This window comes from Dermacentor variabilis, chromosome 3 (genome assembly GCF_050947875.1).
Source record: "Dermacentor variabilis isolate Ectoservices chromosome 3, ASM5094787v1, whole genome shotgun sequence".
NCBI classification, from domain to species: Eukaryota; Metazoa; Arthropoda; class Arachnida; order Ixodida; family Ixodidae; genus Dermacentor; species Dermacentor variabilis.
Genome location: NC_134570.1, coordinates 35,915,654 through 35,942,437, shown reverse-complemented (window position 1 = coordinate 35,942,437; position 26,784 = coordinate 35,915,654). Strand labels below are relative to the sequence as shown.

General features: G+C 48.8%; 1 protein-coding gene across 1 annotated transcript in view; it reads left to right on the top strand.

The window, feature by feature from the left end:
* LOC142573931 (uncharacterized) overlaps nucleotides 1-26,784 on the top strand; it is a 184,585-nt gene that overhangs the window by 5,640 nt on the left and 152,161 nt on the right. The window contains exons 2-3 of the mRNA XM_075683132.1: nucleotides 9,301-9,471; nucleotides 17,314-17,423. Of these exons, the coding sequence (XP_075539247.1) occupies nucleotides 9,374-9,471; nucleotides 17,314-17,423 (208 nt within the window). The 5' untranslated portion in view covers nucleotides 9,301-9,373. The remainder of the gene's footprint in view (nucleotides 1-9,300; nucleotides 9,472-17,313; nucleotides 17,424-26,784) is intronic.

The window sequence follows — 26,784 nt, the reverse complement described above, 5'->3', positions numbered from 1 at the left end:
ATTGTATGTAAACCCCGCATATTGTAAGGACTGGGGTCGGGCATGAAATAGAAGGTAGCTGGCCCATGCCGTCGTCCAACTTATAAATCCACGCTGAGGACGTTGTTTATCGGAGGGACTTGTTCTCATCGAGAACGAGGAATATGAGATCCATTTACACTATCTACATGAAGGGTGGAGAACGTTACATTTGAGAACGAGAATGAGAATGCACACTGAGTATCCTTCAACGGCTGCTTTAAAACACTCTGTCCTCCCTAGATCCCTAGGTGAGGGAAAACTGCCGTTCAACCTTCGTCCAATGGGAGAATCTGCGTAGTCGACCCGCCTTTGAGGGGGAGGGTTCACACACTCACTTCCGCACTTTGGCTTCATTGAACACACCGAGGTGAAAGGGTTCTTGTCGACAGGGGTCTTGACCCGAGCAGGCGCGCCTCTTGATCCCAGAGCTGACCCCGCAGTCAGTAGCCGCCGCATCTGTCCATTGACTGCGACGACTTTTGGGGCCCGTGAAAACGCACCGTAAAACACCCTGTTCGAGCAGTTCTCTTGCTCCAAGCTAACCGTAAAGGCGGCAGCGAATCGACCAAGAATACACGGTCCGCCGAACGCGACTAGACATGGTGGCGCCTTGGGGCTGTTGAGGCGGCGCGTTGTTGTCTTTACAAAGCGAGTCGGCGCAGCGGGCCGGGAAAATTTTGCAGGTTGGTACCCCTGCAGTCGATCGTAACTGCTCCTCCGTGGCCCGGAAAATCTCGACTGGCCAATGCTGATAACCGCTGGGCAGGAAGAGAATGGCTGGTGGCAAGGGGGGGGGGATGCCTTGGCTCGCAGCGACCAGCTCTGAAATGATGACACCCCCCCCCCCCTCCCAAAAGAAACAACATCCAACAAGGTCAGACAACTGCAAAGCAAACCCCACAACACGGCTCTGCGCCGAGATCACGTATCTTGGATCTCACTTTAGGCCCGCTAGGCTTCAAAGAAAACATAAGTGCAGAAACAACAAATGCTGCATTTCTCTACGCCAATTTTTGAAGGTATTTCGTGCTGACAAATTCAGCAATCATGTAGGGAATCCTGCTAAATGAGAGGGGATCTTCTTGGCTTAACAAAATTAACAATAACAACCCCAAAATTTAGGCGGGAACGCAGAATTGAAATTAGCCTGCTCAAAGCATCCGCATTGCTATGCAACTTTCCCATATCTAACGAGAAGTTGTACTCCTGGAGAGTGAGGCTCCATCGGAGCAAGCGGCCATTTTTGTGTGACATTTGATTGAGCCACGTCAGAGGACAGTGGTCGGTCTCGAAGATGTACCTCGCTCCGTACAAGTAACAAGACAACTTGCCCAAACTAAACAAGCACATTCCTTCTCTGAAGCGCTGTAGGCTTCCTCTCTTACAGTTAATGGCTGGCATAGAGAAGAGGATGTTCCTCATTATCGTCGCCGACCTGACTAAGTACCACGCCCATACCCCTGTCGCTGGCGTCGCACTGAACTATGAATTCTTTTGTGTAGTCTGGCGCGCGAAGCACAGGACGAGAAATCAATAGCGTTTTCAAACCTTGGAAAGCGTTTCGATTGTCCTTATACCAGTGCGCGCTTTTAGGTGCTCCCTTTCGGCGTCCGTTAAATGACTTGCTATTTGCGAGTAATTCGGAATGTACCGTTGATCGTGCCCCACAAGCCCCAGAAATGAATGAATGTCCGTTTTCGTGCGTGGCTGTGAAAAATCTCCAAACGTAGCTATTTTCAGCTCGGCCAGCCGTCTCGTGCCCTGACCGACAACATGGCCCAGATAAGTAACCAGCGAACAGCCACATCTACACTTTTCCGCCTTCATCGTTAAGCCGGCTTCCCTCAACCGTGAGAACACCTGTTTGAGGTGCGATACGTGCTGTTCTCAGCTTTCTGAAAAAAATGCTACATCATCAAGATATGGCAAGGCGAACTCCTGCAAGTCTTTTAGGTCAATTTCCATTAACTTTGAGAAGCTAAACGGCGCGTTCTTCAGCCCGAAGCTGAGAACGACAGGGCGAAAAGTGCCTACAGATGAAATAAATGCGGCATATAGCGGTTGGCACTTTCTGAAAGGGGAACTTGCAAGTGTCCCCGCACGAGACCTATAGTTGAAATGTATTTAGCAGCACTAACTCTTTCAATTCGTTCCTCAATGTTGGGTATCGGGTACAGCTGATCCCTAGTGATGGCATTTAACTTCCTGTAGTCAACACACGGACGAGGGTCCTTGTTAGGGGTTTCTACAAATATTTGCGGTGACGTGTAGTCACTCTCAGCGGGCTCAATAACTCCCAACTCTATAGCATGCGCTGTATCTCTGCCTCCATAATTTATCTGTCTTGGAGACACCCTGTAAGGGGCTTTGCTCTTACGGGTTCGGTTGATGTCAGCTCTATTTCATGCGTTATTAGTTCGCTTCTACCTACCCGATCGCTGAACCTGTCGAGATATTCCCCCAACACCCCTTTTAGCTGATCTAGCTGCTCGGGTATTAGAGCGTGCGAGCTTACCGAATGTTTTACTACTTCTTCTAGGCCGATTTCAGAGTTGGAGGTCGCCCTATACTCAATAAACTTGGTACTAGTGCCATCCTGCTCTTTGATGGTATAATTAACGACTCCGCTCCGCTCTATATGCACTGTAAAATAATTTACACCCTAAAAAGTGAAAGATGGTGTAAATGTGCCTGTAACTCACACCCTTAGGGTGTCATCTACGTAACGGACACCTTAAGGGTGTTAGTTATAGACACATTTACACGCTTTTCACTTTTTAGGGTGTAAATTATTTTACAGTGTACCGCTTCATCAAATTACAGTGATATATTCTCACCTCCTTCCTGCGACCGGGCATTTTCAGAGCATAGTTAGTATCTGAAAGTTTGTGCAACGATTTAACGGGCCCGTCCCAGTGAAGCTTGCTCTTTCTTGAAGGTTTGAGGATCATTACCTGGTCTCCGGTGTTAAACGTACAAAGCCTCGTATTCTAGCCGTAATAGAACTTAGAGTTCTTTTGAGCTACTCTCATGCTCTTTTCGACTAGTTCTTGGGTTGCACTTAGCCGTTCCAGCAGATTTAGCACGTATTCTACCACTGTTGAACTCTGTCCTCTTTCCTCCCCCATCTCTCAACATTCTCAGTGGAGAACTGAATGTCCTCCCATACACTAGTTCTGCTGGCGAGAACCCTGTAGCCTCATGAGGAAGCGTTCGCAAAGCAAACCAAGTGGCCGGAAGACAATTCTCCCAGTCCTCCTTGTGCTCGTAACATAGCGCCAGCAAAATTCGCTTAAGCACTGAATGCACCTCTCTACACTATTTGACTGAGGGTGATAGACGGAACTGTGTATCAACTTTACCCCGCACTTTTGTAAGAATGTGGAAATCAGTGCGCTGGTGAATACTGACCCTTGATCCGCCTGAATTTCGGCTGGAAACCCAACTCGTGCGAATAGTGACAAAAGCGCGTCTACTAATTCGATGGAGCTGAGCTTTCTCTGAGGAATTGCTTCTGGAAACTTTGTAGCCGGACACAGCATGGTAAACAAATAACTGTAACCCGACTTTGCCTTTGTTAGAGGCCCTACCGTGTCTATCACAAGTCGTCTGAAAGGTTCCGAAATTAAAGACACTACTTTTATTGAAGCTTTCCAGGTTTCTCCTGGTTTACCCGAGCGCTGGCAGGCGTCGCATGATCTTACAAAGTTTTCTACATCTTTGAAACAGCCAGGCCAGTAGTATTCCATAAGCAATCTTCCCTTCGATTTGTTTATGCCTAGGGTGCCAGACCACCCATTTCCATGACAGAGACTCAAAAGGTCCTTCCTGTACTTAGTAGGTACGACTAACTGATCTAGAATCCTGCCCTTTCGGTCTCTGTAGTGTCGATACAACAATCATCCTCTCTGGTATTGTCACGTTGCGCCTAGCAATGCCTTCTTTAGCTGTGTGATACAATTTAGCTAAGCTGTCATCATTCTTTTGCTCGGCTGCCAGTGACTCTCTGTCCACACGTAAGAGCCGATCAAAGTTCTTTGAGGCCGGTGATAGTAACGACCCTGTTTTGCTTGCGAGTGCGTCAGCTGGCTCTTCCCGCAGGCGTGAACTTTGATACCCTAGTGATACGCTCTCATTGAGCTGGTCAGCTGGCAGGGTTTCCTCAACCGTTTTTTCGTCCCTCGAGCGTAGCTCGGATTCGGTTACTGAATTTACCTCTTTTGCTACTTCTGCTGGAGCAGCTTTTGCATTTTCAGCCGAAAGCGACGCGATTTTACGAGCTTGGCCTCGCGTCAACGCCTGTACTACGCCCTCTCCCAGTTTAAGCCATTTGTCACGCAGTAACTGATCCGACCGACTTGAAAAAAAAAAAAAAGTAAGGGTATTGCAGCGACAAGAATTTGTAAACTGCAGCCTCGGTCACGAGCTCCCCGAACGGTCCACTGATTTTGACTTCGGCCATGGGGAGACACAGGCTGTGTTCTTCTACAACCTGTTTGATCCATGCTACTTCTCCCGTGAAGTCATCTGCCGTCACGTAAGACGGATGGATAATGTCCATAGTGATGGCACTATCTTGCGGCACCCGGCATGGTTTCCCATTAACTTGCAGGTCGCGAAGATATGGGCTTAAAAGTTCCATATTCTCGTCTTTTTCATCCACGTAAGAGAAATCTACGCTAGGCTTCCCGCAGTTTACAGCGCTATGTCCTAGTTTGTGGCACTTACAGCAGCGGATAGGCCTGAAAGATTCGAATTTTATTTTCTGCTATTTTTGCCCGGTTTCCCCGTTTGGTTTCTCCTCGCTCTTTTCTGAGGTTTTTTCCTCCACGTCTACAGGCTCCGTTCGTTCAGTCTGGGAACCCCTTTTGAACGGAAATGGTTTCCGCGGTCCATTTCGAAAGTCCCAATCTCCGTCCTCGGCATTCAGCTTTCTACGCGTTGCGTACTCTTCAGCTAATTCAACCGCCCTTTCCACAGTGTTTACATTCCCTCTGTCTTGCACCCACAGCTTCGCAGATTGTGGGATGCTTTTGTAAAACTGATCTAGACCCATGCATTCAATAATCATGTCTCTGCTCTTGTATGTTTCCGCGCTTTTCAACCACTCGACTTGGTTGGCCGTATGCGAACTCCGGATACCCCTCGCTATCCTTCTTGCCCGTGCTTCTAAATCTTTGCCAAAAAGCTTCGACTGAAAGGCGGCACTTCTTAAAAAGACTAGGCTTAACCTTTGCATAATCATATGCATCTTGCGCACTGAGTCTGGCGATTACTTCCGCAGTCTCGCACGGCAATATAGACAGCAGCCGCTGTATCCATGTACTCGGACCGAAGATCAACTTCTCGCAGGTCCTTTAAAAATGTTCTAGGAACAAGCCTATGTCGTTCTCGACCTCAGATGGCTTTAACAGCCTGTCCATGCCGTATGATTCTGCCTCACTTGATCGTCCCAGAGCCCCTTCACTTCCTTGAGGCAACTCCAAACGTTTGCTTTCAAGTTCAAGTTCAATTTTTCTTAACTCGCGATCTTTCTCGCGTTCCTCTCTGTCCCGTTCTTCTCTCTCTTTGTCCCGTTTCTTTCTATTCCTAAAAAGTTCTAACCCAATTTCAATATCCTCCTTACTGGCCTGTTCGGAAATCATCTGCAATATTTTCGATTTTAGCATTTCCTTGCGTACCTCTAGGCCGAGTTCCTCAATCAACAATCAACAATTCGTCTCTCAGTAGTGTCCTTGAATCCTTGATTGCTGCTTTACTGCCTTGGTCCTCCTCGCTAAACAAACCTAGGTAGACACAACCTAGCTAACAATCAACAATCCAACTTGCCTACTGTTCTAAACAGAACAACCACAAAATGAAGCCTAGAGAGTCAAAGCAAGAACCAAACACTCACCGCAGACACTGCACCACGTCGCAAAATCCGTCTCACCACTGCCAGCCAGCTGTATGGATTGGGGTCGGGCATGAAATAGATGGTAGCTGGCCCATGCCGTCGTCCAACTCATCCACGCTGAGGACGTTGTTGAAGGGAGGGACTTGTTCTCATCGAGAATGAGGAATATGGGATTTATTTACGGTATCTACATGAAGGGTGGAGAACGTTATATTTCATCAGTCTAGCATGACTGAAAGAGAACGCACACTGAGCATCCGTCAACGGCTGCTTTAAAACACTCTGTCCTCCCTAGATAACTAGGTGAGGGAAAACTGCCGTTCAACCTTCGTCCAATGGGAGCGACATCGTAGTCGAGCCGCCTTTGAGGGGGAGGGTTCACACACTCACTTCCGCACTTTGGTTTCACTGAACACACCGAGGTGAGAGGGTTTTTGTAGACAGGAGTCTTGACCCGAGCAGGCGCCTCTTGATCCCAGAGCTGACCCCGCACTCAGTAGCCGCCGCGTCTGTCCATTGACTGTGACATCTTTTGGGGCCCGTGAGACCGCACCGCAAAACGCCCTGTTCCAGGAATTCTCTTGCTCCAAGCAATCCGTGAAGGCGGCAGCGAATCGACCAACAATACACGGTCCGCCGAACGAGGCTAGACATGGTGGCGCCGTGGGGCTGTTGAGGCGGCGCATTATTTTCTTTACAAAGCGAGTCGTCGCAGCGGGCCGGGAAAATGTTGCAGGTTGGTACCTCTGCAGGCCGATCGTAACAATGTCTACCGTACATTGCTTGGATTTTTCGTGCTGACAGAAAACAAAAAAGTAGCTGATGCCTTGTAAATGCACAAATTATGTTGTGTCTCTTCTACTGGTTGCGCGACACAGTTTTGCTTGTTTTTTTGACTAAGATGAAGATAGGTACAGGCGCCGACAAAAGTAGAATACTGCACGCAGCGGGAGCCGAGCAACACCAAACCGAATCGCAACGCCATCTACAGTCAGCATCTGGGATCGAGACAGCCAATGGGTGCCTTTTATTATCTGCAGGCATGTCGCTTGACTCGTGTCAATGTTTCGTGCTTCAGCTCGCCAAAATGCCGAGCGACGCCGCTGCAGTAGCAATCTGCGTGGAGTATACCACTTTTGTCGACGCCTCTACCTTTATCTAAACACTGGAAACAAACTACAGCTAAGCAGCTGAGCCACCGCGGTGGGTGAAAAGACTCATATGCCATGTGCCACAATCTAATATGATCAACTGTGTTTATTTCTGGAACTTACGGTTTACAAATGACAACCCTGGACCAAAGGCAAAAATAAATGTATTTAAGTTTTACGGGTCAAAATCACAATCATAATACGACACTCGCAGCAGTCTGCGACTCGCGGATTAAATTTGACTACCTGGCGTTCTTTAACGTGTCCTCGATGCACGGTGCGAGAGCGTTATTGTATTCCGCCCCCGTCGGAATGTGGCGCCGTGGTCGGGAGCGAACCCGCGACCTCGAGCAGCAGCACAGCGCCATAAGCATTGGGCTACCGCGACGGGTGCACCAAAGGCAGATATTGCAGTTCTGTAAGCTACATCTGTTAAAACAATTAAAGCATGCAAATGTGTTATGTTTACAGTTTCCGTGACATGTTTACAATGCTGACGGTGGTATTGAAAAATACTCCCCCCTCCCTACCTGCACCCGCACCACCACCATCCTTTATCTGTTAGCCGGCGGGACGTATTATAGATGACCATTTTAGCAACGCGAATATTGATGACCATTATAGATGCAACTCGCATATTGGCGTCTACTTGAAGTGAAGCTTTCATGAACTGCTTCGATAAATGCTATACAAATGATAATGGCACAGCGTTTTGCCGTATGGCGTGCCTACCGTGCAAATCCGGCAAGCTGCCAAGCCTGCCGGAGACCCGCACCACGAGACCCTCGCGTGTGCGTTTCACTGTCTCCGCGGAATCGGCCCACCGAGTAAAGCGGACCGATCATGGAGGTAGTGATGTTTACATTTGCACTGTATACTGTCGGCATACTTTACTCGAAGAGCAACCGACCGAGCGGTTACGCCAAACCCTGGGAAATAAGGCATAGAAAGAGTTGCTTTAATAAAGGAATTCTGCGCTCGATGGGCGTACATTTGGTGGAGTGAGGATATTTAGGTGCCTTTTCTTGCTTTCACATGCACAAATCTGTGGAGAACAAAGCCGATTACTGGCACATTTCTAGGGGTAGTAGAGGCGACTACATGCAAGCCTATTCGTTATGCGAGTGCTGTCTTGTGCGAGTTATCCGATAACGCAACGTTATCAGCATCAGCCACGTGGTCAGCGAAGTCCTGGAGGATTCGCAAAGTCTGCTTTGCTTTAAGAAGTACATACAAAATAACTATGTGTGTGGTGACATTCAAAGTTTCTATTACACTGTTAACTATTCCCATTTGTATTCGAAACAATTATTCGGTTTTTGCGAATATCCAAACTTGCGAAATATTTTGCAGAAGCCAACTGTTAAAGTATAGTTACTGTTCTCCGTCTGCTAAAGGAAGTACCGTAAATTATCAATAGTGAAAGGACAAACGCTTTAGAAGCAACGCGAAAACAAAACGGTTATAACGCAAGCTTTGTTTGAGCTTTCGCGCCTGAATTTTACGTGACAGCTTGTGATCTTTGCTTGTAGTCTATCATTTAGCCTACATGACTGTTAATTATGTAGCAGTTTTACCTCTTACGCTGTTGCAACGGGCCGTAATATCCATGGGTGTCTAAGGCATACAAGTCTTTCTGTCGCCTTCCCCCTCCCCCCAACTTAAGAACAATATTTTTTTTTCATCAACCATTTATCTAGCGTTCTTGGAAAGATAATCATGCAGACGCATTCATTTATAGAGCGCTTGTTTGAAACCATGCTATGAAAATGTTGGAAGGCTATTCCTGCAGTTCTTTTTTAATAGTTAGGCTTCTTTTGTCTCTAGTCAGTGCAAACTTGGTAACTAATCATATGGAATGGAAATAGATATTCCTTCTGTAAATATATGCATCTGTGTTCGACTATTCGATTCATACTAACTGTATTCGAAAAAAAAAACTGTATTCGCCCACCCCTAGAGATAACTGCTTTAAGATAATCCACAGTAGTGGTAGTCGCAGCAAGTGGTATTCATATGTATTGCGCTCCTCCTCTGATATGCTACGTATAATATAGCATATGCGAAGAACATATACTTCGCTCTCGAACTCGTTCTGATTTTCTTATGCAAAGTCAATTTCGGGCAATCACGGCATCTATTCGGAAATGAATGTAGAATCAACAAAATAAACAGTATGATCTCCTTTATCTCAAGAGTGATGCAATCGACCTGCTTCGCCGCGTCTTCCAGGGCTCGGCCTGCCACCACGCTTGGTGACGACGCCAGTTAACCCGCGGCAGCAGCTGACTCCCGACGAAGCACGATGGGCGACGAGTCGATGGCATCCGGTATGTCATCCGGTGTGTCGACCGGCGATACCGGAGGCCCACCGGGCGCAGCTGCTGGCGGTGGCGCAGCAGAGTGAGTGCACAGGGTTTTGAACGCTTAGAGCGCTACAGCGTAAAGCTATTCCAAACTTTTCTATTACAGTTTTGCAATCAGTCTCCATGGCTGGTCGAACAATTTTCGGGACACCCCCACTTCACCTGTCTCTCACGCGACGTTTTGAAAACAGCGAAAACGCCCCGCATCTGATATGATGTGTGCACACTGATTATGCGTGATTATACCGAACGAAAGAAAAATAATTATTTCTGATTTGACGCATTTTTCGCCACAATACTCTGCCATTCATTAAACGTTGTCTGGCTGCGCCCACTTCGCCTGTCTGTCACGCGACGTCACATAACCGCGAAAACTAACCGCGTCAGAGAGACGTGTACGCGTCAAAGGCGCATTAATATGCCGAACAAAACTGAATGTTTTTTTTTTCTGAATAGCCGGGGACTGCCCCGTTCCGAAAGAAATAGAAGATGGCTGCCCGCCGATTGCTCTGGCACTAGGTACTCGAAGCGGCCTGGGAGCATGTATTTTATCTGCGTATAATAAACATTCTTCCGCGGCAGTATAAATTTATCGAGCCCTTTCGGAACGTATACGACATCACTTTGCCAACTCTTCTTTGCTGAGGATCCGTTCTGGCGGCATTTTTAACGTTCCGTTGCACACCACCGCGACTTTTGAGCAACCACTGCATGCTAAGCAAGGGGAAGCAGATCAATCGCGGACGCCGGCACCACCCTCTTTATCCAATTATCTACTTTCCCAGTGCTGGCTCGGCCCCATCAAAACATTCTCTACTTGAGCGTGCTCCTCGCCTATTGTCAGCCAATTCTATCAGAAAACCTGTTCAGTGTAGGCAATGCTATTCGCTTTGAAAGTGATCTCCTATAAACAAGGAGCGCGTTTGATTGGGCTTTTCAAAACGCTGCGGGTTACCGCCCGATGCTTGCGTCGGTGGTTACGTAATTTTGACGTCAGGAGATTGGAATAAAAACAGATTGGAATAGTTTTACGTTATAGGGCCCTTGATTTCGCAGCAGGACGATGGACACGATGACAAGAGCGCGGCACAAGTCAGGCTCTGTTTACCTTCGCTGTCGAGTGTGTCATTTGGAAGGCCCCCCTTTCCGCGTTACTGCCTTTTGTTATTCTCTTAAGTACTTTCTTGAGTGACTTGCCATTCGCAAGTAAATCAGTAATCTGATATGTGCAGTCTTTGTAAAGAATATTAAGGTACTGCTCATGTCAGTGGACTGGTCGGCCCGTTCACCAACATGCCCGCATAACATCACTAATACCGATATGATGAGTACCAAATACATTGATTGATTATTATTATTACCTACACGAATAACGGCAAAAGAATGCTGCTTACTCTTTCAAGCTTAGGTGTGTCAAACGTGGTCCAGGAGCCATGCACCGGGGCTGCACCGGTAATGTCGAGATTTGCGGGTTGACTTCGAAACTTCTGAAAGATTGAGCTACACTCATAAGAACTGTTGTGTGCAAAATCTCGGTGCCTGAAACAACAACAACAACAACAACAACAACAACAACAACAACAACAACAACAACAACAACAACAACAACAACAACAACAACAACAACAACAAGCAACCGCAGATTTGTTCAATTAAGTCTTCCAGCTTAAGTACTTTCGTGAGTGAGTTTGCCGCATAGCATCACTATTGCCGAAATCCCGACAATGCTGCTTGCTGTCCTGAGCTTCGGTGCATCAGGCGTGCTCCAGCAAGCCTGCAGCAAGGCCCCACAAATGATCTTGTCACTCACGGGGCTGCCTTAGAAATTCTGGCAGATAAATCCGCTACACCGTAAAGCCGCTATCGCTAAATTATGTTGCTTGAAACGATATAAACTTGCCATGGTAGGCTTGCTTAACTAGATCCCGGCTGTTAAACAAGGGCTGCCCAGGCGTTTCAGGGCTGTTGTACTTGCGGTTCCGAGACCGATCAACGCTATCTTTACTGCTGCATAATATTCGGTCTGCGCATGTACTGATGGCACATGATATTAAAAGAAAGCTAATCGTAATGACAGAATAGTAACGGTATTAAACGTGTCAAAGACGAAGCGGCCGGTATACAGCGTTTCGCTTAAAAGTTTGTGCAGCAACTGAACGGTAGTGCTACATTAAAACACTGCGGCAAATGTAGAGCGGTAAAGCCATAAATTTAAAGGCTTGGCGGTTGCGTAGTGGTGATGGTGTTCGATTGTACTAGAGACGAAAAGCAACGCGAGAGCGTTAACACCATGTGTAAGCGTTGTAACAATTGCAGAGTGGTATAACGTCGTACTAAAGCAGCATTCTAGGAACAAGGCGGCAACGCCAGGCATAAACACGCTAAAACAAAGCATTAGCCGTGCGCGTTACTATCATTAAAGCGAACAGGTGCTGAAAGAAGCGTGACACGTCCGACATGGATCATTGTCTCAAAGAAGGACGATTAAAAAAAGAAAGATTCGGCAAGCCGACAAATGCATGGCTTCTTTGTATAGCCTTGTGATAAACCGGAAAGGCAATACTGAAGTCTTTCGAAACTTCGCGAGCTGCCTTGGATCTTTTTTCTGACGTACAAGATTGGCTACGTCGAGGTCCTCTTATATCAGAAGACTAAAGGCACTGTGCCTACATCACCACAGTATGTTAAAATATTTCTCACCTTCTATCGTCCGTTATAATGGCAAGCAACAATTGTGCAGGTCGAGCCACAGGCGGCAGTTCTGATACACAAATCGGTAGCCTGTCAAAGAAGATATGTTTGCAAGAAATGACAGCAGTAACGAGCTAAACCTAAGGAACCACGTTTCGACTTTATTTACGCACCTAAAATTCACAACTTAGGAAGCTCCACACAGGTGGACTTCTTTTTGGCAGTGGACCTCGAAAGCAGTTTTCCTGGCACTCGAATACTGGTTGTATGGGACTATAGTGCATTCCATGCAGCCACTGGCTTCGCGTAAGAAAGCAGACATCGGGTGGAGGGCTATTAGGATGCAGGGAGAAAGCCTGTTCGAAGAACCTTTTCAATGACCATGTAACTGACGGCGGCGCTTCGTAATAAACAAGAAAGACATTGTACCACACGGTGTTGGATCTGGAGGACAATCCGAATTGCTGTCCCCCAGATATTGGACATTGCCGTTGAGTGCGGGAGTTGGCCGAGGTTGAGGAGGACTTTGAGATGAAAACTGGAGGTTTATTTACATTATTTACAGTAAAGGTACAAAGAAATTAACAGTAATAAAGGAATTGCTGGCCGGCAGCAACTCGGACGCTGCGGCCCGTGGCAAGAAGCCCGAAAGAGATGAATGAAGGAATGCTCTCCTGCTGCTCCCGGTCTCTGGCTTTTAACCCCTTCGGTGTCTCCAGGTCACGACCTGTTCGGCCAATCGTCTAGCCCGCTCAGGTGTCGTCATCTTCGGCCAATGGTAGGCGCCCGTGCGAGTGTAAGTCACACTCGGCCACGGAGTAAGACATTTAGGAGGTGAAACTCCCGTCAGCGCGAGCGAGCGTGGGCGACCAGATAAGGTCACAATTGTTGTATGCGCCGACGGGTCCGTATACAGTGGCGGCGCCATGCGGCGCGTCAATGAAGCCGCAGCGAAAAAAAAATGCAGCGCCCGGGCAGGCGGCTTCGGCGCGCTCTCAACGGCACTAATTTCTTTCCAGGCCGCCAGGCGCCGCCAGCACGATAACGGCTCCGCGGGCATGTGACTTTTTCTGGTTGCCGCAAACAGCGGAGTTTCCACTCCTAAATGTTTCTTGCTCCGTGCACTCGGCTCAGAGGGTCGCTCCCTTGGCTCCACTTGTCCGAGGGATTACTTGTCTGCGGTATTGCCTTCCTGCTCTGCAACTGCCGTCACAAAGGCGGATGGGGGGTTGCTCCCAGAGCTTCACGGTGCATTACAGTCGTCGTTGCCTCGCGGCTCGCAAGTGCTCAGCAGGGCAGGCGGATTGTTCTCGAGCGACCTTTCAGAGCCGCAAAGCCTCTTTCCTCGGGACCCACGTTACCTGGAACCGTGCCAGGCTCCCTCAGGAAGAGTCAAGCAGTGGGACAACAGCTCCACATAAAGGCGCACGAGATGAGGGACGCCAACTTGTTTGGACGTGCGGCGCATCGAGATCGTGGTAGATGTGCTTCTGCGCTCCTTAATTAAGTGTGACGCGATTCGATGTGGACTGGTGAAATCGAAGGAGGAGGCTCAGGAAAAGGTACCGTATCTAACAACGGCCTCACGTGAACTATACTCACAACCTGGTTTAAAGGGGTCCTGAACCACTTTTTATCGAAGTGGAGAGAGGCATTCGTAGTGAAAATGGGCTATTTCAGAAATAGTTTGTTGCAAAACGTACTCCAATGCGTTCAGCAGAAGCGGAGTTATGGGCAATCAAACACGGCCTTCGCTGTGCTCCCGTTCCTTCTTCAATACTTTGCACTGCGAAGCCTACGGCACAGTGGGGCGTGCCCACAAAGCTCCGCCTTCTAAATGTCACCGTGGCGCGCAGTTCAAGTTTCGTTTTGAATGTTAACGTAGGCGCCACGACTTCCGTCTTTGGTGCCTACGACGCGCTGAAGATAAGCCAAACGCAGTTGTCCTCAGCGAGCCGCAGTGCGCTTAGCCAGTGCACTGGTGGCGGCACCCGTGGCGGCCGCGGTATCTACGCCATGTAGCCGAGCGCAGCTTGATGTCAGCTACCGGCCAATAGCAACCGTCTAAGGGAATGATGAAACAGTGCGTCCGATGACGAAATAGTGCGTCTAGAAGTGAGTGAGGTGAGGGCCTTCTGTTGATAAGCGGGCGTTTGAGAGAAAGGTGACATCGCGATCCAGTTGCGAACTCCACGCAATGCGTACGGCAGCAAAACTTGGCTGAGATGTTCACAGCAGCGTATGCTACCAGCGGCCTATGTTATTTCACCATGCTCGAGGAGGGTTCAGGGTCCCTTTAAAATTGACGATGTCAACACGACAGGCTATTTAGTGACCATCAGCCTTTCAAGCGTAGCTGAAAGTTAGTAAACTGCGCTCCGATGGTAGGACAAGAAAAGGTAACTGATCGGTACATCTAGGCAGAAACTTAATAGGACGAAGCACCCTCACTTCTGGCTCAAGTAAGGAAGACGCGAAAAGCAGCTAGACAAGCCGGCGACGCCCACTCATGATACCCATCTGCTTCACCTGTGGGAAAGCATACTACAGCTGATAAGCAAGTGTCACGACCAGGGAAGAAGGTAGGGAGATCGGTTAGCACCAAAGCGATTAATCGGAAATGCCAACAGAAAGATGTACCATACCTGATAGCAGGAACACTGTGCTAAATATTGTGGGAAAGAGGGGGCTGCAACAGCTGCAGCAAACCTACCGGGGCACGAGCGGAAAAATAAAAGCTATGCGTATACCACGAAAGGTAGTTAGCCGAAGTTATCACTCTTGAAGAGTTTGTAGATGATGCGGCCATGACCGTCTTTAGACAGCTATATTTCTTCTGATACACCCCATATCAATATTTACAGCTCTGTGATAACCGCCCGTCTATAAAGGATAAAATTTGCTGTTCAATGGCCGAGCTCTCTGACGCACTGCAAGGAGTCAACATCCACAGATCGCCTGAAAAATGGGAAATCGCGTGGAATCATCTACTAACCCTCGATATGGAGAACACGAAACTTCCTGTGTATCTTGCTTAAATGACATCTGCACGGATGGAAAGCTGTGCCCCAGGCTGACTAAAACAAACCTTCCGTAGTTTGATATCCAGACCCCAAGTCGGGAAAACCATCGAACCTTCTACCTAATGTCAGTGCAATCTCTCACTTTTACTCTTTGCATGCAGGCTGCTAAGGCGTGTGGTTTTAGATAGAAAAATTGGTACCTTATGGAAAAATGCCCGAAATGCCCATGTTCTCACGAAACTGGGTCTCCGAGTTGTATGATCACTGAAGCGCTTTGCACCTGCTCAAGTGCACCGTCAGAAAACCGATGCCCGGAAGTCTTATAGATCGCTATTTAGTATAGTTGCCACGGACATGAGAAAAATTAAGCAGATCTAACGCAGACGTCGGAAACTACGGTATAGCAAAGCTTTATGTAATGCTTGTGCTTATATATGTTTATATGCTTATATATGCTATATATGCTTATATATGTTATATATGTTCGTGTTTACGTTTGTGCGCACGAGTTGAAGTTCACATAGGTTGAAACACGTGCGTTGGGTCTGTACAATTCTTTTGCGCACAGACATGCATATTGTAATAAGAGGGGTACAGCGCTATGAACACACAGAACAACAGAAATAGAAGGGCGCGTCCTGTCCACTTCTATTTCTGTTGTACATGTGTTTATAGCGCAATACCCCGCTTAATACAAGATGAACTTCCACCAACTAGCCGAACTTGCCGCTCTGTATATATATAGCATGCATACTTTCGCGTTTTGCGGCATAACGTTTACGTGCCTGTTCAGGGAGACGCATCTTCTTGGCTCCCACTTCCTCGGCAGTTAGAATTCGCTTCGGCAGGTTGGCTTGCACCGCCTATACTAAACACTCACTGACAATGCACGCGTAGGCGCAGCTGCTATCCCTATAATGAGGTGATCTGTTGGGCGAGGAAAACGATGAAGAAATACCAAGCACTGCGGAACAGACAGAGAAAGCCTTGCTTTAATACATTCGAACCTCTTGTGTAGGCGAAAACCAAGAAAGGCCAAATCCTTTCGAAATTATAACATAGCGGACTTCAATTATATTAACTATCAGAATTCCCCAATGCACATTTGAGTGACTGACAGCCGTATTTTTTCAGACTAATTGGAGTATCTTCATTAAGAAAGTTATACTCTACAGCGACACGGAGCACTTTGTATAGGGATCGCGATCGAATTGCTCAATCGCGATAGGCCCCCTTCGGCAGTTTGCGCAACGCAGCGAATTTCGATCGAGACTTCATATTGCAATCGGGTTCCATCACGACCGAAAGTGCCCGTGGGGAGGGCGTAAATGAATTGACAAGTAAGCAAATTCCTGTTTAGAGAACCACCTAATAATTCAGGAAGTCCGTGAAACAGGTCACCTAAAACGATTGTCTTATATAAGCATTAATAACCCACGCGTCGCGACACCAGTGGTCTCAAAAGCGAGTTGAACTAACTCTGCTCATTTCTTAGCCCGGCTTGAAGTGACAAGCTGTCAATGCTGGTGTTGGCCTTAGCTGATCGCGAGTCGCGTGTGCCTTGTCAAGATCGTAGGATAAGATAGGAATATTTATTTGTCCAACGGTGTCAAGATCGTAGCCCATGGGTACGTAATGACCAGGCATGCCGAGCCAGGAAATGAGCGGAGCTAGTTCCTTCAATTCACTTTTCGAACAGCTGGTGTCGCGGCACGCGGGTGCGTGGCCCGACATTTCTCGTACTTCGCGCGCTACAAGCAAAGATCGGAAAAAAATAATTGTGGGAGACACAGTCCTCTGAAGATAACTGACTGCGATGGTTGAGGTAGTTGTTGGGCAAGAAATTTAGGTATAGCATATACAGTGTACTAGCCCGCACCCATGTTTTGCCGCTAGGTTATTTTGCGACACAGCTGCATGTTTGAAACTCGTTCGGGATGTTACAAACGGATGACAACGGCAACGGCTTTGGACACCTTCCAAACTGGTTACAGTTGATACTAGCGATCGGTTGTAAGACAATGTTTACGCAGTGGACAGGCTAGCGTAAACATTAGATGCTCTCGCGAGTTCGCACAAACACTTGTTGCGGGTGCACCGCAGTGGCATTCATCTCATTTGCGTTTGTCCTACTTCTTCCTTCATGCTATCTGTATCATTTTCAGGGGTATCATGAAAAAGCTGTCAAACTACTGGTTTATCGTCGGGTCCATACCGCTGGTGATGTTCCTGCTTGTCTGCCTTCCCACTGTGTTCTACGTCAAGTCCATTTCAGGTAAATAGCCGCGCGAGGGAGGACGACGCACACGTATTTTCTAAATAGAGATTTTTTGATTAGGGGACGCAAGTGGATTGCGTACGCAAGAACTACGGGCAACGGTACTGCGCGTGCGCAGACCCCTACGTCGGCGTCTGCGCATGCGCAGTACCGTCGCTCCTTGTTCCTGCGCACGCAAGCCGCTTGGGTCCCCTAACCTAAAACCATGGAGGAAGGAAACTGAGGAGACGCCCTACCCCATCCGCGCGCTAGGAGAAACGTGTGGAGGAAATGATGTGGTAGGTTCTCCTTTGTTTCGCTGTTTTTTTTATTTCTTTGCTGTAGTGGCCCCGCCTTTCGGGCCACAATGGCGGCTTTGTTATTGTTCTGTGCGCTTACACGTGTTGCTCCGTAGGTTTCGTACCGTGGCAAAGGCGCGTGTGGGCAGGTTTGCGTTGGTCTCCGTGTTTTGTTGCGCTGCGTTATCTGGACCGTGCTCTACCGGACGTTGCTCTGGCCAGGTGGGACAGGAGGAACTAAAGTTCGTGAAATGAACGCGCGTGCAACGGTGTACGCAATGTACCGCGCCACGGAAATGGTAACGAACGAAGGAATATCCGCGGGAAATTATGCCCTCTTTGGCGGAATCATGCTAACGTGCTAACGATTGTTTAGTATTGCTGCGGAGCGCGCGGGTTCGAGCAGCACGGTTGCGCGCAGCGCGGCGTGGTTTCGCGAGAAATGTAAACAAGAGAGGAGAGCTGGCCCGGCAAGGCGGAGCAACGCTATGAGCAACGCCAACTTCCGGCTTCACTTTCGCTTCACAAAGAGTGACGTCAGGGCCTCTCCTGAGTTTCCTTCCTCCGTGCCTAAAGCTCTCCAATCACTTCACTGGTGCATTCCTGCGTAAACTCGCACGCCGAGAGCATTGCACCGAAAACTGCGCTCTGAGGCCGTGTACTATTCCGTTCTGATTCCGAACTATTCCATTCTGATTTATTCCAATTTTACGACGTCAAATTTACCCAACCGCCGACGCAAGCACCGGGCGATGACCCGCAGCGTTGTTTGAACAGCTCAGTCAAACGCGCTGCTCGTGTGTAGGTCACTTTTGTTTACTTTCAAAGGGAATAGCATCACCTACCTTGTCAGCTCTTCGCTTATCTGATTGGCTCGCAAGAGGCGGGGAGCGCGCAGAAGTAGAATGCTTCGGTGAGGTCGAGCTAACGCAGTGAAAATAGATAGCTGGGTGAGAAGAGTGGTGCCTGCGTCTGCGATTGGTCCGCTTCCCCTATGCTTGCGGTGGCTGGCAGAAAGTCACGGCGGCGTGCAACGGAGAGTTCAGAATTTCGCCTAAACGGGCTGTCAGTGAAGAAGAGTTTGCAGCACGATGCCGTTTACATACCGAAAGGGCTCGGCAACGTTTTACTACCACGAAAAAGTATTAGCGAAGAAGTCCATTCTCACCGGTAGCTCCGAGTATCGCGGGCCAGAGTGATGGGTGGGCAGCCATCTTCGGTTCCTTTTAGAACGGGACCAGTGTCCGACTATTCCTAAAAAAAGAAAAAAAAGGAAAGTGCGCTCTTTTTCTGCCATAGTAATGCACCTTTAGTGCGTACACGCCACTTCGGCAGGGTCAGTTCTTACGGCTTTGTCACGTCACGTGACACACAGGCGAAGCGGGCGCACCCCTAAAACAAATTTGACCAATAGTGGAGGGCTAACGGCGAGAAAGGCGCGTAGAATCGGAAGAAACTTCTTTTTCTGTTTGTTCGTCTTAATCACGAGTAATCAGTGTGTGCACGTGTCAGATGGGGGTGTTTTAGCGTTTTTTCATGACGTCCCGCGACAGACAAGCCAAGTGGGCGTGGCCCGAACGTTTTCTTTTTACCAATAATGGTGGGCTAATGGCAGAAATAAAATAGCAAAAAACAGTAACATTGCAATAGCTTTACGTTATATAGCTCCCCTGCTGTACAGTAAGCTGTTTTTTGCTTCGTAATCAAGCGGAAGGAGCTGGTTCAGCTGCAGCGGCGAATGGTGCCTTATAAAATACAGCTCCTTTCCTCCTATGGTGCACCAGAGGCGCCTTATAAAATACACGCAGGATTGTTAGGCATCAAAAAGCTGTACCGCTGAAGGAGCTCGTCGGTGCGAGGTGGAGGTTACCATTGTCAAGTTCAGTTGCCGTGGGCTGGTCAGCGCTTGCTTCCCTACGCCCAACACACACCGGACAGAGCCTGTATATATAGGCATGAACTCGTGCGTAAAAGAAATCAGCGTTATAAAATGTGCAAATGAGTTTAATCAAATTGTAAACTATGCACATGAATACGTGTTTGTCTCCTAAAAAAGTTAGGCTGCACGTGTTTGGGGCAGATCGTACAAAGACTTATCTGCGGGCAAAAACTCAAGCGCTACGAAAGTTTCGCGCTACAGCTACATTCAGTTGCCGCTGCGTAACTTCACTGGTGAATAATAAAGGTTAGAAAATTTTCGCCTTTGCCATTTGACTTCGTAATTATTTCGTGGCAAGTTGTTGCCGTTTGTACGTTCTGTTGCTCTATGCAGTAGAAGCGTGGAATTGCTAATGAACAGACTCCCTCAGAGGCAGGATACGTTTAAACAACCCTGCTTGCTCAGAAGGGGGCTTAACAACAAGAAAAGGCTGTTGATAATCAGCCCTGGTACACAGATGCAATTTTTGTAGCGCCCGTGTTGCTTTCTGCCTTTTCCGTGGCAAATTATTTTCTCCTTGTATTACTGCGCTACAAAATTTGTCATATAACGAGTGCAACTACTCGTCCAAGAAGTTATTGTGCTGGTACAACGAGCCACGGCAATTTAAAGACCAATCCCCTTTTTTCTAGCTGAGTTTTTAATCAAGTTACAGATTTTATTGGGCACTTCTGCAGCAGACTCGAATTATATTTGTGCAGTTTTTTTTCCCTGGGAGTCAGTGTCGAGACGTCGCTACTAGCGGTCCTGTTCCCGCCAGTTGGCTGTGTTAGCATCACCAATGGCACCACAGAAAGCAGTTCACCGGGATGGGCTGTTCGGTATACCTGTTCAGATTCTTTGCGGTGCTTTCCGTTTTCTGTATATAATGATTTTTGTATACTTACTATATGGATCACAGTATGCTGCGGGTGACAGGAGGCTCAGAGAAATAAAAAGCAACCACGTATCTGACATGATGAAAAAAAAAAAAGCCGATCCCGGCCTTCAGAAGCCGTCTCGTCGTCTCTGTTGAATATGCCACACATGCCAGAGGGCAGTCAAACAAAGTTACGATGAAAGTTCCAATCAAGGTCACTTTTCTGTGTCGACATCAGGCTCTGAGCCGTGAGGGCTGGATAACTATACACCCTTTTCAGAGTCATCTTACGGAGCCAGAAAGTGGTTCCGTGATGAGTTGCAAGCAGTGCAGCAACATCGAACCGGGTTTGCGCCGAAACCGTTGATCCGGTTATTCGGATCGCCGGGTATTTGTTCCTCTCTCTCTCTCTCTCTCTCTCTCTCTCTCTATATATATATATATATATATATATATATATATATATATATATTACCTCTCTTTCTCTCTTGTTTTCTTATGTTTGTAATATATGTGTAATACATTTGTAATATTTATACATGAAATAGAACCCAAAATATGAACAAGCTATTAGCGACACCAAGTATTCGTGTCCAGAGATTCGAATGTCCGGTTATTTGAACTGGATATCCTGAATATCCGTTTCTTGAAATACGGATAGCCGGATAACCAGTTTTCGAGACCGGGTTCACTTCCCTCCGGTTAAATTGAATAGCCGGTCTGACGGATATTTGCAAGTGCTAGTTGCAAGCAGAGGGAATAAAGACACTAGAAGCGGGGGAGAAGGTATGATTTGTCGAGACGCGGTACCTGCAAAGACCGCATGTCTTCATGGAGTCCGCACTGAAGTTCGTAGTAGGGACGGGTCCGTCGGCATGGTAACATCAAAAAACCGTATCCAGTTGGATACACCTTATGCTGAAAATTCTAATGGCAGATACAGAGTTGCTGCCAACGTATCGTCCTCCGGCCAAGAACAGTATTTCCAAATCTGCGTTTATAACACTCGCGTTCCAGTCAGCGCACGCCGAGGGTCACAACAGCATTCGGAAGTACCGGCGGTCCTTGCGTGGCGACTGCACTCATTGTCTGATAGTAGACAGTTTTGGTTACACGTACGTAGAGGCTTCACGAACGCAAACGTGAAAAGCCTACGTACCTTACGTGCACGCCATCTGAAACGCTTTTAGCTACACGTACGCGACGCACGCCAAAAGGGACCCCGTAGCTCCATCTATCGGGAAATGTGAACACGGCAGTAGCCAATTCAATCCTGTCGCCGTGTTTCGATGCGAGCCGTATGCGCGCGCGCGGCCCGCTATCGCTTGTTGGTGATCTCGCGGAACTCCCGCGCGAAGCAGTCTACGTGCGCAAGAAACGCACGCAAAGAATTGAATCTCACGTACGTCCGTGAGACGCGCGCGCGCCCGCTACGTACTACGCATGCGCACTGCTGACACGTAGAAGCTCTACGTAGGCAAAGCCTCTACGTACGTGTAACTAAAGCTGTCTAATACTCGTTACGAAAACGGTTTCTGTGCACGGGCCCGCGTCGGGCAATGAACAACCTTTATTTCCGATATGACGCATATATGTACAGTGCGCTGACGTATTTGGTTATGCGCAGATTATGCAGGAGCGAGTGACGTCAGGCTGACTCAGCTCTGCTATAGCATCGAAAGCATGGCAGACGCATGCCCGACGCACTGGCGCCTGGCCGCATTATAGTGGCACGATGGATTGCGAAGGGTACTTTCTACTTCGGTGCTCAAATGTGAATTTCGAGAAAGTATTACCCGTCAAGCAACCCATCTGTTGCCATTTAACGCGAAGCCTTATACTGCGGTAGGCTGGTCAGTCACTCAGCCCTACACACCCATCACGACACAGCTGTACGCATGCTGACCTCGTCCCATCGCCAAGAAGTGCTTTGAGACGGCTGGCGCTCTGGTCAGGTCGCATAAGTTTTTACAAGAAAGCGCGATCACGTGCGCGAGCACTATTTTCAGTTTGGCAAGGGACGCCGAAAAAGAACGCATGACACCCTTACCGCTTCTCTTTGCTTGCGTCATGTGACGTAGCAACGAATAGCAGTCAAAGTGAGCGTGCGCCAGCTTCCCCATTTCTTTCCTCTTGTTGCGTTTCGCCTGCGACACGTGGTTTTGCCGGCGCGACTGCGGCGGGGCGGCAGACATTTTTGGCCCGATCGTCGTCGCCGCAACGCTCATCGCCAGGTGTTTCCAGGCGCGACTGCGGCGATGCGACCGCAAAGGATCACCCTCGCCTTCCAGTCATTGTGCCTGAACCAGGCGATGCGAAAGCAGGGATCATCCTCTCATTACAGTCATTGTGCCCGACCGGCAGCGCTACGACAGGGTGCTACGATATTGTGCTCGACATGGTGCTACGGCAGCGCTACGACAGTGTGCGTCACCATTAGCCCATTGTACATTCACGTGCTCGTCTTTTGAGGGGTTCCTTCTTGCCCTCAACTGCGAGAGTATAAAAACAGCTGCCCCCGGACGCCAAGAGGAGGGCTCCGATTTCTTCTGTTGAGTAAAGTGCTCTCCCGTCTCTCTACTTCGGTCAACCTGACCGCCAACTCTTTGCAATGTTAAAATAAACAAGTTGTTTTGTTGTTACCAGTCGACTCATGCTTTGCCGGGACCTTCGGATGCTTCCAGTTGTACCCCAGGCCGCCAGGCCAACGCTACCCTTGGGGCTTGCGACCCAGGTACAACCACGGGCGTCAGCGCCGAGTTCCCAACAGATCGTACCAGCGGTGCGATCCCAAACATCTGGTTGGCAGCGGTGAGATCGCCTCCGACTTCAAACATCTGGTTGGCAGCGGTGAGATCGCCTCCGACTTCAAACAACTGTCTGCCAGCGGTGAGATCGCGACAACGGAGGCCAGCAGCGAAGATATGCAGTTGACTGTATGCTGAGCAGCTCAACAACGATCCGGGAGCAGTGCAACGAGCCCTGTGTGATGACTGGTTGCCTGCAGCGGAACGACTGCGCTGGACTCTTGGCTGCGAGGTTTGGTGAGTGCGGGACTTTCTTCTTCTGAGCTTTGCCAGGCTTTTGTTAGTGTTAGAAACAGAGCTGGTAATTGTGGTTGTCGTTGCTGCCGGGTTAGTTGCGGCAAGACAATAGTAAGCAGTAGAGAAAGCAGCATTCAGAGCAGCCATGGATTTGAAGTCGTTGCGCAAACCGAAATTGTTGGAGCTTGCAAGAGAGTTGGGTCTGGATGTCTCAGACAAACTAAGAAAACCTGAACTGCTAAAGGCTATTCTTGAGTTAGAAGCTGAGGATGACGAGCTGTCGGAATGCCTTGAGACCATTGAAGAGAGGGAGACTGCAAAAAGACAGGAGCGCGAACTTAAAGAACAGAAAGAAAAAGAAGAGCGTGAACGTAAAGAACAGAAAGAGCGAGAGCAACAAGAGCGTGACCGTCAACACGCTTTGGAAATGAAGCGTCTTGAGGTAGAGATGGAACGCGCTCGTAATGGAAGTCAGGCACACGGTGCAGGAGAACGCGTATTGTTCAAAATGACTGACCTGATGCGGCCGTTTAAGCTTGGAGAGGACATTGGTTTGTTCCTGGTTAACTTTGAGCGAACGTGCGAGAAGCAGGGGTTCTCTCGGGAAACGTGGCCACAGCGCTTGCTCACTTTGTTACCCGGCGAGGCGGCCGACGTAGTCGCTCGCTTGGATAGAGAGGAGGCAGAGGATTTCGACACAGTGAAATCGAGTCTTCTAAAAAAGTACCGGCTGTCTGCGGAGGCGTTCCGTCGGAAGTTTCGGGAAAATGAGAAAAGCAGAAGTGAGTCGTATACAGAGTTTGCGTATAGGCTTATGTCGAACATGCAGGAGTGGCTCAAAGAAGAGAAAGCGTTTGGTGACCACGATAAAGTTCTGCAGTGTTTCGGGCTAGAACAGTTTTATAGTCGGTTACCGGAGAACGTGCGATACTGGGTCTTGGATAGGCCAGACGTTTGTACGGTGGCTAAAGCCGCTGAGCTAGCCGAGGAGTTTGTGACGCGTCGGGCTCGCGGAGCTAAGGACGGTCAAAAGGGTGAATTTGGCTCGAAGTTTGAGAGGCCGAAGTTCACACCCATGAGAGCAAAGGGGAACACGCGTAGTGCGGATGCAAGTGGAAGCAGTGCGACCGAACCTAAGGAGACGGCGGCAGCCGAAGCCGAACGCAGAAAGCGGTTCGAGATGAGGCAAGCGCGCGTTTGTTATACGTGCCAGAAGCCGGGTCACTTTTCGGCGCAGTGTCCGGAAACAACACCAAAAGTTGTGTTTTTTTCAATAGGCAGCACTGACGAGAACATGAAGCTTCTCGAGCCTTACATGCGAGACCTCCTCGTGAACGGGAAAGAGTGCCGAGTGCTTCGCGATTCCGCAGCTACGATGGATGTAGTTCACCCGTCTTACGTAGAACCCCATATGTTCACGGGCGAGTGCGCGTGGATCAAGCAAGCCGTGGAAGCTCATAGCGTGTGTCTGCCAGTAGCAAAGGTGCTTATTGAAGGACCTTTCGGAGCGCTTGAGACAGAGGCGGCAGTGTCATCTATGCTGCCACCCCAGTACCCGTACCTATTTTCAAACAGGTCCGATCACCTCCTGCGCGAGAAGGGGCTTTTGTTTGGTGAAGCTAGTGTTCAGGCCTTAACCAGGTCGAAGGTTCGGGAGCTCGCTGCAAAGGCGGTAGTTGCGGGGCCGACGTTATCAAACAATGAGAAAGGGTCAGAGGCGCAGCAAGCTGATATTCAGAGCACGCCCGAACTGAATAAACTTGAGTCTGTAACGTTAAAGGCGCCAGATACTGGAGAGGAAACGCCCGACACGGGAAAGTTAGAAGAGCTATCTACTGATTTGCTCATCGCGCCTACGTCAGACGGACTTGATAGGTTGCTAAAAGTCAGCCGGTCGGCTTTGATAGCCGAGCAAAAGAAGGATGGCAGCCTGGAAAACGTGCGCTGCAATGTCAAAGAAGGTATCGCCAGGAAAACTGCGCGTTTTGTGGAAAGAGGTGGAGTCCTGTACCGGAAGTATCTAGACCGCCGAGGAGTGGAGTTCGATCAGCTGATCGTGCCTCAATGCTATCGTCAGGATCTGTTGCGCTTGTCACACGGGGGTTCGTGGTCCGGACACCTAGGAGTTAAGAAAACTAAGGACCGTCTCTTGCAAGAGTACTATTGGCCAGGGTGTTTTCGGGACGCAGACCACTTCGTGAGGTCATGTGACACCTGTCAGCGGGTGGGCAAACCAGGGGACAAATCGAGGGCGCCGTTGAAATTGGTACCTATCATTACGGAGCCTTTTAGACGGCTCGTTATTGATACAGTGGGACCTCTGCCGGTAACAGCCACGGGGTACAGACACATTTTGACTGTGATCTGCCCAGCGACAAAGTTCCCTGAAGCAGTGCCGCTTAAAGAACTCAGCTCAGTTGAGATAGTCAATGCACTACTGTCCATATTTGCGCGAGTTGGTTTTCCTGCGGAAATCCAATCAGATCAGGGCACAGTGTTTACTAGCGCTTTGACGACAACTTTTCTCGAAAGGTGTGGGGTAAAGCTGTTACACAGCTCAGTGTACCACCCACAGTCGAATTCCGTTGAGAAGCTCCACTCCGTCATGAAGCGCATGTTGAGAGCGTTGTGTTTTGAACATCGAACTGACTGGGAGCTGTGTCTGCCTGGGGTGATGTTTGCTTTAAGGACCGCGCCGCATGCAGCTACGGGGTTTTCGCCAGCTGAACTGGTGTACGGTCGCTCGCTTCGGTCTCCGCTTCGCATGCTTCGAGAATCATGGGAAGGCAGGGGCGACGACCCAGTCGTGGTGGAGTACGTACTTAAGCTCCTCGAACGCTTAAGAAGGGCACAGGAGTTGTCAGGTGAAGCAATGACAAAGGCCCAGCAGAGGGCCAAGGTTTATTATGATCGGACAGCCAGGGCCCGTCGTTTTGAGGTTGGCGATGAGGTCATGATATTGCGCACATCGCTAAACAACAAACTAGACGTGCAGTGGGAGGGCCCAGCACGAATTGTTCAGAAACTGTCGGACGTTAACTACGTGGTAAGTCTGCCAGGAAAGCGGAAAGCACAGCAAGTTTACCACTGTAATTTGCTCAAACCTTATAGACAAAGGGAAGCAGTGGTGTGCATGATGGTAAACGTTCCTGAAGAGCTTCCGGTCGAGCTTCCGGGACTAGGCTCAGTGACGAACAGGGAAGACACCGGTCAAGTCATTAGTGACCTTATCAGTAAA